The following is a 12,833-nucleotide window of genomic DNA, read 5'->3' on the forward strand; positions in this document are numbered from 1 at the left end:
GCTCAATTTATACTTAATGTTGTTTTTGGTTGTCACCATTATTGTGATTTGTATGTCAAATAATGAGGTCCACACGAGGCGGGAAGTTGATGCTTTTATACGAATATGCGTAATTTCAAAATAAAGGCCATTGAATTGGCTTGTCTTGCAGAGTTTATTAAATTTTTCCCTTTGTTAAGAGGTCCGCACGGGCATATTGGAGCCGAGGGCGGCCGCCTATATCGCCTGTAGGACGGGCCGGTACTTGTGCAGCAGCCGGCTGGCCCAAATTACCAAGCGGCCTCCGGGAAAACGCCCGGTGCTCCCGATGGCCAGTCCCGGAGTTGCTCGCTTTCGTTTGAAACACCCCTTCGTGTGGTGTCCCCTTCCCGCAGTGCCCTTCAAGGGCGCAAAAACGCCGTTTGGAATTCGCCCCCAATGTACCGTGTCCAAAGAAGCATGGTATTTCCATTGTGCACTGTGTGCAGGCCCTAAAACCAGTACCGCCATTGTACATAGTCAAGAAAACATGGCATTACAATGGTACCATGTAAAAAAAAAGAGAAAAAAAAAAAAGGGTGCATTACTATGTCCAAAACTAAATATATTTCAAAAGGACATACCCAAAACATGCTTTTACCACTGTAACGTCCAAAAAATGGTATTATCAATGTAGCACATAAATCCATGATACATTTTGATACTTTTTTCTTAAGTTCAGAACCTAAAACCTAATGTCGTGAATGTGAGAGATGTTTAACAAAAAGCACGAACAATAGAATGGATATAAAGGTTGCTGGCTCTCATCCCAGTCCAATCATAACACGCCATGCGCAGATACATGCAAATGATACAATGTATCAAGTTGTTACAGAGACACAATGTTACAATGTATCATTCTGAAAACACATGCTGTATGAGAAAACATCAATGTTGCATCAATAACTAGCGAGAAAACGACACTTACCGAGTGCCTGGCTTGTGGAAACATCATGTCAGCTTGATTTTGTGCTGTATTCTCCTTCTGTAAATAAAGTTATATGGATTTGGGTGAATGTCCTCTTTGTTTGGTCTTGTCGCGGGGACAGATTCCGTCCTGACTGATCAGTTTGACGACAGAAATGCAGTCTGATCTCTCGAACAGATTTCCTCGGTCAGTTTATCGAGATTGTACTTCAACTTCTTGCCTTTTAGAATAACAAAAGCAACGCACTATATTTATTATGGGACATCGCGGGTAGATATAAGAAAATATAAAGAATATTTGGTTGAAATAGGCCAATATCAATGATTAATCCACAAACTTGAAGTCAATGTTCAGATACAGTAATAAAGCCAAGCTACCTAGCTAAAGCTAACGTTTATTTTGAAGAAGAAAAAAAAAGAAAGAAAAAAGCGGAAGATGCATTAAAAAAAGATAGACAAACGTCTTTATCTAAATCTTGACTCATAAAAGCTGATTTTGACGGTGAAAGGGAAGACTACGTTGGGAAAATCATGCCTCATCCGCCGCTTCAGGAATCATCTGAACGGACTCGTGATGAGGGACGCCAAACTACGAATTCTACTATGGGAACGGTTTGCTTATAAATATTAATTACGCAATGCACACGTTGCTTGGTAACCTTCCGGGTGCGTCAGCATCACGTAATTAATATTCAGGAGCCACACCACTCCATGTTACACGTTAATACGAAAAATTAAAAATTAAAAACTTAAAATAAAAAAAACTTTTGAAGATTTGTTGATAGCAATGGAACATTCGATATATGCATTTAGAATGAGAATTAATAATCAGAAGAATGTGACAAAATAACATCATTCAGTTCTTATTTTGTTTATATATCAATCTGCTATTCTGCAACACTAGGCTCTTTTCAACAACAAAAATCTATAAAGAAAGCTACAAATCCTATCGTGATCAAACAGGAATAAAAAAAAATTAAAATTATTGGATAAACTGGCATTTTGAAAAATGGAGAACTGGTATGAATAAACAAATATATAGATAGATAATTTATTTATTGAAATAAATGAAAAATAAAAACAATAAAATAAATAAGTATTATAAATTATAAATAAGTACATTTTAATTAAACAAAAAATAATAATCCATCCCATTTTTGATTCTAGGATTGGTTCCTAATATTCAGACTTCTTTATAAATTTTTGACAAGGGGTTTAAGTAAACACAAAAATAGCTTTTTATAATGAATTAATCCGAGGAATGTATATATATATATATATATATATATATATATATATATATATATATATATACAGGTGCATCTCAATAAATTAGAATGTCGTGGAAAAGTTCATTTATTTCAGTAATTCAACTCAAATTGTGAAACTCGTGTATTAAATAAATTCAATGCACACAGACTGAAGTAGTTTAAGTCTTTGGTTCTTTTAATTGTGATGATTTTGGCTCACATTTAACAAAAACCCACCAATTCACTATCTCAAAAAATTAGAATATTTTGACATGCCAATCAGCTAATCAACTCAAAACACCTGCAAAGGTTTCCTGAGCCTTCAAAATGGTCTCTCAGTTTGGTTCACTAGGCTACACAATCATGGGGAAGACTGCTGATCTGACAGTTGTCCAGAAGACAATCATTGACACCCTTCACAAGGAGGGTAAGCCACAAACATTCATTGCCAAAGAAGCTGGCTGTTCACAGAGTGCTGTATCCAAGCATGTTAACAGAAAGTTGAGTGGAAGGAAAAAGTGTGGAAGAAAAAGATGCACAACCAACCGAGAGAACCGCAGCCTTATTATTGTCCAGCAAAATCGATTCAAGAATTTGGGTGAACTTCACAAGGAATGGAATGAGGCTGGGGTCAAGGCATCAAGAGCGACCACACACAGGCATGTCATGGAATTTGGCTACAGTTGTCGTATTCCTCTTTTAAGCCACTCCTGAACCACAGACAACGTCAGAGGCGTCTTACCTGGGCTGAGGAGAAGAAGAACTGGACTGTTGCCCAGTGTTCCAAAGTCCTCTTTTCAGATGAGAGCAAGTTTTGTATTTCATTTGGAAACCAAGGTCCTAGAGTCTGGAGGAAGGGTGGAGAAGCTCATAGCCCAAGTTGCTTGAAGTCCAGTGTTAAGTTTCCACAGTCTGTGATGATTTGGGGTGCAATGTCATCTGCTGGTGTTGGTCCATTGTGTTTTTTGAAAACCAAAGTCACTGCACCCGTTTACCAAGAAATTTTGGAGCACTTCAGGCTTCCTTCTGCTGACCAGCTTTTTAAAGATGCTGATTTCATTTTCCAGCAGGATTTGGCACCTGCCCACACTGCCAAAAGCACCAAAAGTTGGTTAAATGACCATGGTGTTGGTGTGCTTGACTGGCCAGCAAACTCACCAGACCTGAACCCTATAGAGAATCTATGGGGTATTGTCAAGAGGAAAATGAGAAACAAGAGACCAAAAAATGCAGATGAGCTGAAGGCCACTGTCAAAGAAACCTGGGCTTCCATACCGCCTCAGCAGTGCCACAAACTGATCACCTCCATGCCACCCCGAATTGAGGCAGTAATTAAAGCAAAAGGAGCCCCTACCAAGTATTGAGTACATATACAGTAAATGAACATACTTTCCAGAAGGCCAACATTTCACAAAAAATGTTTTTTTTTATTAGTCTTATGATGTATTCTAATTTTTTGAGATAGTGAATTGGTGGGTTTTTGTTAAATGTGAGCGAAAATCATCACAATTAAAAGAACCAAAGACTTAAACTACTTCAGTCTGTGTGCACTGAATTTAATACACGAGTTTCACAATTTGAGTTGAATTACTGAAATAAATGAACTTTTCCACGACATTCTAATTTATTGAGATGCACCTGTATATATAAATGCTACAATAAGTCTTTTCCTGAGCCAAATTGACCTCAATTGTTTTATTAGATTTTATTCTATCATCAAATAAAACAAATTATCTCAAGAAATGTCACATTCAATTTTAAGTGTTGAATAGTGAAATTGCCTTTATTGATGACTGTTTTTAAATAAAAACTAAATAAATAAATAAATAAATAATGGCTTCACCATACAGTTGTTGACTAGCGCCAGTCTCCTTCTCAGCCAGTAAGACTTACAACACAAACGTAACATTATTAATATTCATGAGCTGCACCTTCACCATAGTAGGAATCAGCCATTCGCACGCGGTATTTAAGGTGGCGCTCAGGAGGCCCATTTTAAGATGTCAAATGGATAAAATGACAGCGGGCGGAAGTGCGTGTTTGTGGGTGGAAGCTGTAGAAATTACTCCGCTTTTGTTCTCGGTCATTGGATAGCGACTCCAACATGCAATACTGCTAACTGCACCCATGGGACCAGAGAAATTTAAATCACTTCAACCTGAGAGCAATTCAGTTTTCTCCACTGTAGTGGACATAAGGTCAAACGCAATCATCAAATATTTGGTATCATTTATAATAATATAATATAATATAAAAGTGTATTACTTAAATTATTACAATATAATAGAAATGAATTTATGTAAAACTTTAGATTTTTTTGAGGAAAAGTGTATATTTTTGGTTCTGGTCTCCATTTATTAAGTTGTTCATAATTTTTTATTTCCTTTTAGCTTTATTACAGTTCATTTAAATGATCCTACAGTGTGACAAATGCATTTGAAGAAGTTTAAATTCTCTATTTTTAAACAACCAAAAGGCAAGCCAATTTATCATAACCATGCATGGCAAATGAATCACATCTCTATTGACAGCAGGCAAAAGCACTTGGAATTGCATGCAGTTCCCTTTTGTGAATTTTCCACTGTGATGGACCACTTTATCTACATTTAATTTCTGTGAAAGAGAGGGTATTATCCAATCTCTGCGTGCCCCCTTCTGGGCAAAGAAAACTCCACCAAATTCTGCAAACATTTTAAAATTACGCACACAAGGCCTTTTTTTTTTTTTTTTTTTGCATATTTATAATGCAAGCAAAACAGAATATACTGAATATACAATTTTTTTTTAAATACTTAAGAATATCAGGCAATGCAAAGAAAACAACTCAATAGGCATTCAGCAAGTATAGGAACAAATTTATTTAAATTTAGGCGTTTATGAAAATCATTTCCATGTTTGAATGTGGTTCAGGCAACAGTAGTTGAAATGAAACAAATACAAATAAAAATGACAAAAATATGGCGAGAATGTAGTAAATACATGTTCACTATGTTTCCTCGTCTCAAGGACTTCAATGTATTTATCTGAGCCCAAAACTCCCATCTGGACAAAGAGCACAATCTTTAAAAATTACAATAAAAACAAATAGCAAAGAGAAAAAAAAAAAAACAGCAGTTTATTTTCAGACTTAAATACAAAGTAAAACTATTTACTCTCTTATTTAGTGTTTTACTCGATTTTTAAAGGGGGCTGTGTCTAATTTCACAGTCCACATGTGATTTGGACAGTAATTGGCACTTGTTATGAGTCAGTCTCACAGAAGGGGATTGGCACGCACAATATTATCCAACATTTACATTTGGTATAATTACAAAATAAAAATGTAAAAAGAAGCAGAGAACAGGCGTGAGAGAAACCCCTTAATTAAATCGACATTATCCTGTAGTAAAATAAAAAAGAAAAAAAGAAAATATAAGTGGTTCTGGACAAAGCAATTTTCAGAAAATTTATAAAGAAAAGGGGAGGAAAAACAGAAATCAAATTTCAATGATTCTTTCATTTGGGTCAGAACATCAACCATTCAACCAATCCACGCTAATGCATCTATTTGTACAACTATACATGCTTATATGAAATAACTGTCTCACTATTCTGTCTGCAATGGGGCAACAAATTTGATGGGCAGACAAATTTGTAGACAGAGCTCAGACAAATTCAAAGGCAAAAGGCTTTGTTTTTATGTCCCTAGGTCACACACAAAAACACGTTAGGGTGCCTACACACTACAGAAAGCTCAGACTGAGCGTTTGACAGATACAAATGCGTAAGGTACGTTTTCAGGGTGTGGAAAGCAAAACTGGATCCATCTTGGATGGTCACTTTTGGTCACATGATATAGCACCACTTTTACAGCACACCTTGAGTTGTTCCTCTACGTTCATGCGACACACCATTCCCATTAAAAATAGCTTCAAACACTTTTAGCTAAGCAAGCTTGATTTTGTGCATCTTTACGTTCTGAAATGAGTAACACCGAAATTCGTAATTCACAGCAAGAACATGCCGAATTCTCAGTGTTGAAGCAAGGGTCAACAGAGCAGGCATTAGTGTAAACTGTCGCGCAGTTTTATATCGCAGATCAAATACTCTTAACAACAGTTTGAAGGGAATCCTGCTGAGCAAGTTTTTTGAAGTTGACATGTTTATAGCTAGCTACATGAATAACAACACATCCGGTTTATTGGCACAAACATTTGAAGGAAACTTTAACGTCCCCTTGAGTACAACAGTAACGCAAAAACCTGTGTTATGTTCAAGGAGACAGCGCACTTGCAATGCGTTTGCTAAGCATTCGTGTCTACATTTGTGTATTTGCGTAAAGTATATTTCTAGCCTAAACAGTAGTGTGTAGAAAACCCTTACACATATAGTACCCCCCAAATCGCTTACCAACTGTGCTATCTAAAACAGTTGACCAGAAGCCTTTAAGAATAGCCAAAGCCCTCAAAACAGATATGTTTATTCAATAGTCCATTGTGAATATTCTCTCATAAACAGCAGGAAAGATGCTATTTCTCATTTAAAACTCACAGAACCATTAGGAAGTTGGCCAACAAAGAATATTCAACCTTAGGAGGTGTTGGTAGACTGCCATGTTTAGCGTACGTTGTAAAAACAGAAAAACACAAGCAAGAGTTAAATGAACTTTGCGACTGTTGGCAAGATCCAAATTGCGTTTCCCCCATCTTATAAAGTTTAGCCACAATCGACTGTGCCCTAAAGACTAAGTGTGCTTGTCACGTGACTACCAATCCTACAATGCCCAAATACATCACAAGGTTCACAGAGGTAGCAGTTCTTCTGGTAAAGTCAACACGAGAACTCTGGAACTGGCACACTAAGGAAGTAACTTCCTTCCCACAACTCCAAAGACAGTGATATGTGAAGCTTCAAACTGTTAAGAGTCGCACTTGCTCAGAGAGTGTTTCCAGGCATTTACCTTGTGCCACGAAAAAATGAAAAAGTGCATTAAGAAAAGCAAGCTGCGCTAGACAACGTCCCATTGTAGGAGCAATGCATTTACAATCACTAGCTTCCAAACCTCAGATGCAACAAAGCAACCATTAACACTGTTTTTTTCATAGCGTTACTGACAGAATACAAGAGCAAAGGGTCTTTATGAGCCATAAACTTGACTAAGATCACTCATTTCAAAGAGACACATATGTCAAGTGAACAACGCACTGCCACAGGATGCACTATAGTGTCTAAATATGTCTCGACTCAATCCAATACCTCTTTTAGCTGTTAAATTATTTACTGTTCAGTGGCCACAATTTGCTTTGTATCATCAGTTTCAGACTTTTATCACTATGAACAACTAAGAGAGCAGAAAACATTTCAGGATTTAGAAATGTGACATTTCCAAACCCCACATTGTTTCAGCCTACAAATAATACGTCAGAGGTTTTAAGGTAACGTTAAGATAGGATTTGGGAAAGTGAACCTGTTTGGGTGCTCTCTAATAAAAAAATCTGATGACCATAACAATAAGTAATTAACTCGGGGAGTAAAACTGATAAAATAGTGAATAATGCATTAGAATTTGGTGGAATGGGAATTTGATGGTATGAGTACACATTTGAATACTTACTCACTGGCTAAACTGACCACGTACAGCAAAAACCAAATTTCTCAAACCATTTGACTGAATACTGAATCGTACTTTGATCTTTAAGCTGCGGCCAACTGTTCACTCCTGCCGTGTATCAGTTTTCACATTGGTTTTGACATGTTTTCTTAGCCCTTGATGAAAATTACATCAACTGTATAAAATATTGACTGTAAAATAACCGTAGAACACTTTTCTATCTGTGCATCACATACACAATGAAGGAAACAAGCCATGAATTTAAGAAAATGAAATAAAATTAGAAAGTAAAGTAAAAAGTCACTACTTGCAAGCGTTGTCCAAATAGATCCTCAATCACAGATAACAAGCTGTCTATTTTCATATAGTAAATTTCCTATTTTCGTTTTTAAGCACTGCACCTAAACATCATTCGGAAATTTAACGATAAAAAAAAAAAAAAGGTAAGAAAGTGAAAAGTGTGGTTAGAGAAAAATATTTATACTACAATTAACTGCGTGGAAACATAATGGCAACAATTATGCTGGGGGGGGGGGTTTGTCAACAAAATCTAAAAAGTAAATTTTTTTTTATCTATAACGGAGTTTTATACAGCAGTACAGACACTAGTCTCCTATTTCTGTATCATAACATGGGAGTGCTTCAAATAGAAAGAGAAACAATAGCATTCAAATGATCAACAACTTCAGATCTGGTTAATAAATTATATAAATAAAACGTTCTTTAATTAGTCTTTTTCTTTTGCTTAAAAATCATATTCTTTATCTCATATAATATTCACAATGTAGAGGAGGCTTTTTCCGATCTCCTGGGAAAAATGATGAGGAAAAACATTCTGCTCCGATGTTTCCTTGTGATGTCGAACAAAATAACGTTTTCAGAAGTCTGATTTCGTTTTCTCAGAGTATTGCTCATAACTGTACGTGTTATTATTTTTTTTAGCTAAGTGTATATCATTTGAAGTATTCATAGTGACAATAAAATAAAAAATTAAATTAAAACAAGAATCACAGTTTCAATAATATTGTAATTCATAAGAAAATCAACAAAACCGTACATAATTACGAAAGTGTTTTTTTCTTATTTTTTTTGCCAAAGATAGTGTACCACAGACGTTTTGTACATAAGCAATAATGTGTATACCTATTTACAAATATAAATATACACATTCAATTAACATCAGCGCATAAATGCTTTCCTGTCCACGCCCCCACCCCGCCCCCCCGAACCCACCAGAATTCATTGACGTATTTGAAATTTGTTTCTTTTCAAATTGCGTAAACATTTAATGGACTGTGTGCACCTCGAAAGACGACAATACCTTGCGAAGTCTACAACCCAGATTCTGAATTGAAAAAGTATCTGTTCATGAGTGAAAAAACACTAATCGCGCACTCCGAGCGTTACGCCTGTAAGTCGCCAAACTATCGTTATATCGAAACTAGGCTGACAGCTACTGTCGAAAAATGCAAATGTAACCGGGGAGGTAGGAAAGACTACAAAATATAAAATCAGTTGGGTAGGAAGCGACGCAATCATTTTAATTGTTAAATGTTGAAATCTGCAGAACAAATACCTATCGCATGTATATAATCTTGTTTCGCACACATTTAAAATCTTTAATGTCTCTAACCCATCTTTAATTCGACTGCTGTTATAATTTATTTTATATTCAATAGCAGTAGAAGTAGCTCTAGTTACTTACCATTAAAAAGATTTTAAAATAATCATCTCAGCAATATACACAGATTTATTTAATTAGCTTCATCTCTCTCACGTGCTTTGTATCGTTTTGCTTATATAGGCATTCTTAAACCATTTGCGTTCGTTATATTTTTTTCTGATTTAAATTTTTTTTTTTGCATTAGCAGTGCTCTCACATGAAGTTTACATTCATCGATGCAAGTTGAAGACTATCCTCATCGAGATTATCATCTCTACGAGAAAAAAAGGTTCTCAACACCATCAGTGGAACCCAAGGGAACCCGCTGGATTCTAGAATTTGCCAGAATCCTCGGAATTCTAGACAGATCCAATGGATCCGTTCAGAACTTTCCGGCACCACAGCACTTGTCCTTGTGTCCAAGTACAAGTATGTAAATATGTTGTGATTTTTGTTTGTTTTTTTCTTTGTGAAAACACATTTTCCATTCATCCAGGCAGAATTCCGAGAAATCCTCGAAACAGATGACATGATTGGAGTGCGTAATAGCAAATGAATGTGGAAGGAACGTCACTTCTAGTTTTCAGGCCAGCATTTCACAGATTGTTCCATCCATCAAGGCTCTGCCAATCCAACATTTCCTCTGAATACTTTCTTGGAAATTTTGGAACTGCATATCTAACGCCCTTTGTCAAATTCGAGACACTTTTGCTGGTCAAATTTGAGAAAAGTGAAAGAGGCCTTTGACGAAAGTTGCCGGGACAGATTTTGAAAAAGAAAAAATGATGAGCAGGAGATGTCCTTTATTTCTGGAAGCTGTGGAAAAAAGAAAATTGCAAGAGCCACGTGTTGTTGAATTTATAAATGATGCATGTGTTTGTATATGTGTTTGCGTGTGGACCTAGGTGTGCGCACGCTCTGTAGGTGCCTGTTCTGTGCTGATCATGTGATCGTGTCAGACCGTTGCACATCTCACACCAGGTTGTATTCCTTCAGGTTCAGCTGAAGGATGGTGTCCTTCACCGCCGCAAACACAAAGCGGATGTTCTCGGTGTCGGTCGCGCAGGTAAAATGGGAGTAGATGATCTTGTCGCTGTCTGGATTCAGATCCACAAACATCTTCAGGATGAACTCCCGTGCGGCCTGAGCATCCCTCTGCGGCCCTACGGAAGAATGTTTACATGGGGTTATTAGCCATTTCACACAAATAGGGCACAAAATAGGGCCTGAAACTACTATTTTAATATGTTTGACATACAAACTAGCCTACAGACAGAAACATGTCAAGGAAGCTCAGAATCATCTATTCAAACTAATAACATCAGCAGCTAATCAAAAGCTTGCAAAAATTGTTAATGCTTGCATGAATCCGGTCTAGATAAAAAATATTTATATTTATTTATTTTTTAATTTAAGAATCAGATGTACCATCAAACTCTGGGAAGTAATCAACCAGGTGTGAGTAGGAGATTTTTTCCTCTAGCAGATCTTTCTTGTTGAGGAAGAGAATGACAGAGGAGTTTTGGAACCATGGATATGTGATTATCGTCCTGAACAGAGCCTTGCTCTCCTCCATACGGTTCTGAACACAAAGAGAGACAGAAGAGCATCATTATTGCTGGGATTTTGTCTGAGTAAAGGCTTACTCACATTAAGCATGCATTCTCACAGTGAAAAGGACTTTATATCCAAACAATGCATTCCTAGTGGTGAAAATTTGTCTGGCCATGAAGCAAGTCTTTTTTTTATTTATTATTATTCACTGTCAATTAAAAAAATCTACTGACAATGGATAATTGTTAATGGATAATGCACATTCTATTTTCAACTACTATTGCATGAATTGTGAGTACATTTTGTGTAAATAAAAAAAAAAAACATCCACTTAACTACAGCAATTTTATCTACAACTGCCAATAAAAACCCATATCAGTCAATTGCTAGACCTTTCAGCAAGAAAAGCTTCCGTTACTGTGACTTTCGTGGTTTCTAGTTCTACTTTTAAACGTGTCTACAGTTAAATAAAACACTGGTGTGGTCAGGTGATTACAGAACTATTCACCTCATTGTCCGACTCGACCAGAACCTGATCGTACTCGCTCAGAGCCACCAGGAACATGATGGACGTCACATTCTCAAAGCAGTGGATCCACTTCCTGCGCTCTGACCTCTGACCTCCAACATCAACCATCCTGAGAGAGAAAGAGTGAGAACATTTGCATTATTGGTTAATTATGCATATTATTTCCATTATAAATGCATTACTGCATGATTTGATACATTATGCAACACTAAACATTTCAAACACCATTAATATGATACATTGTTGTCACGTGATCTCATCACTTTGCACGCTCAATCCAGCAAGTAATCATCTTGGAAATATAAACAGTTAATTCGCATTTTTAAACCAGTTTTTTGTAAAAATATTCCGATCAAATAACGAGTCAAGAAAGATGTTAAAAATCATGTCTGATATTACATCCATTTCATTCTTCACACTTTTGTACAGTGCGCTCTGTCATCTATACTGCACACACACTATATACGGTACATGCAGCTCTGCTTATTCGATACGTACAGAAATTTGCATACTGTGCAGTGTGCACAGTATACATAATACAGAAATGGTAGCATGCTACAGTATTGTTGTATACTGCACATTTTGACGAACGTAGTAGGTCTTCTGTTACATACTACGTACATTATGCACATTACAGAAATAGTAAGAGTAGTATGGTTGGCAGCATGCTATATTATTGTTTGTAACAGTATAAGGATGGGCAAGGAGGTGGCGGGAACCGGCTGAACAGTAAACGTAAGGTTTAATGTAAAACTCAACTTAAAACAACATAAAACATAAGACAAACAGACACATATGCAACGCGGCCGAGTGCGTCTCTCTCTCTCTCGAACCGGCGTCTCCGTCCGCCCCTTATCTCGCTCTCCCACTGATCAGCTGATTCAGCGCCGGCCGTGCTCCATCACGGCCCGGCCACACCCTCCTCCTCGTCACACTCCTCCCCCGCCCAACTCAGGCTGGGGCGCCACCGGTCTGACTAGCTCTCCCCCCCCCGTTCTGTCAGCTGGTGGTCCACCCCACCTCCTGTGAACCTGGGGGAAGAGACGAGGTTAGGCGTGGGGAGAGGGAAAGGGTGAGCGGAGACACACAGAGAGAGAGAGGAGAGAGAGAAGAACTTGCTTGCCGGCTCCCGGATGCACTGTCACCCGGTCCTCAACCGCTCCTCCGCCCTCTGGCGGATGCCGGCTCGCTCCTCCCCCGGGGGATGGCAACGAGTCCTCCGGCCCCTGGCGGACAGAACCGCTCCTCCCCTTCTCGGAAGATGGCCGCGGTTCCTCCGGCTCTCAGCAGCGACCCCTCTGT

General features: G+C 37.7%; 3 protein-coding genes across 5 annotated transcripts in view; all 3 read right to left on the reverse strand.

Moving 5' to 3' along the window:
* Window positions 1-1,536, reverse strand: part of LOC127440693 (TLE family member 5-like) — a 43,894-nt gene extending 42,358 nt beyond the window's left edge. The window contains exons 1-2 of one of the 3 annotated variants that reach the window (XM_051697439.1): window positions 1,324-1,536; window positions 947-1,166 (exon numbers count right to left, since the gene is read on the reverse strand). In XM_051697439.1, coding sequence (XP_051553399.1) covers window positions 947-973 — 27 coding nt within the window. In that variant the 5' untranslated portion in view covers window positions 974-1,166; window positions 1,324-1,536. Of the gene's footprint in view, window positions 1-946 lie in introns of all 3 variants that reach the window. The other 2 variants (XM_051697438.1, XM_051697440.1) reach the window with 2 other exon arrangements.
* Window positions 1-12,833, reverse strand: part of LOC127440675 (ralA-binding protein 1-like) — a 289,448-nt gene that overhangs the window by 44,795 nt on the left and 231,820 nt on the right. The window lies entirely within an intron of this gene.
* Window positions 5,034-12,833, reverse strand: part of LOC127440684 (guanine nucleotide-binding protein G(q) subunit alpha) — a 64,458-nt gene continuing 56,658 nt past the window's right edge. The window contains exons 5-7 of the mRNA XM_051697423.1: window positions 11,511-11,640; window positions 10,877-11,030; window positions 5,034-10,611 (exon numbers count right to left, since the gene is read on the reverse strand). Coding sequence (XP_051553383.1) covers window positions 10,421-10,611; window positions 10,877-11,030; window positions 11,511-11,640 — 475 coding nt within the window. The 3' untranslated portion in view covers window positions 5,034-10,420. The remainder of the gene's footprint in view (window positions 10,612-10,876; window positions 11,031-11,510; window positions 11,641-12,833) is intronic.

Source organism: Myxocyprinus asiaticus, chromosome 5 (assembly GCF_019703515.2).
Source record: "Myxocyprinus asiaticus isolate MX2 ecotype Aquarium Trade chromosome 5, UBuf_Myxa_2, whole genome shotgun sequence".
Lineage (NCBI taxonomy): Eukaryota > Metazoa > Chordata > Actinopteri > Cypriniformes > Catostomidae > Myxocyprinus > Myxocyprinus asiaticus.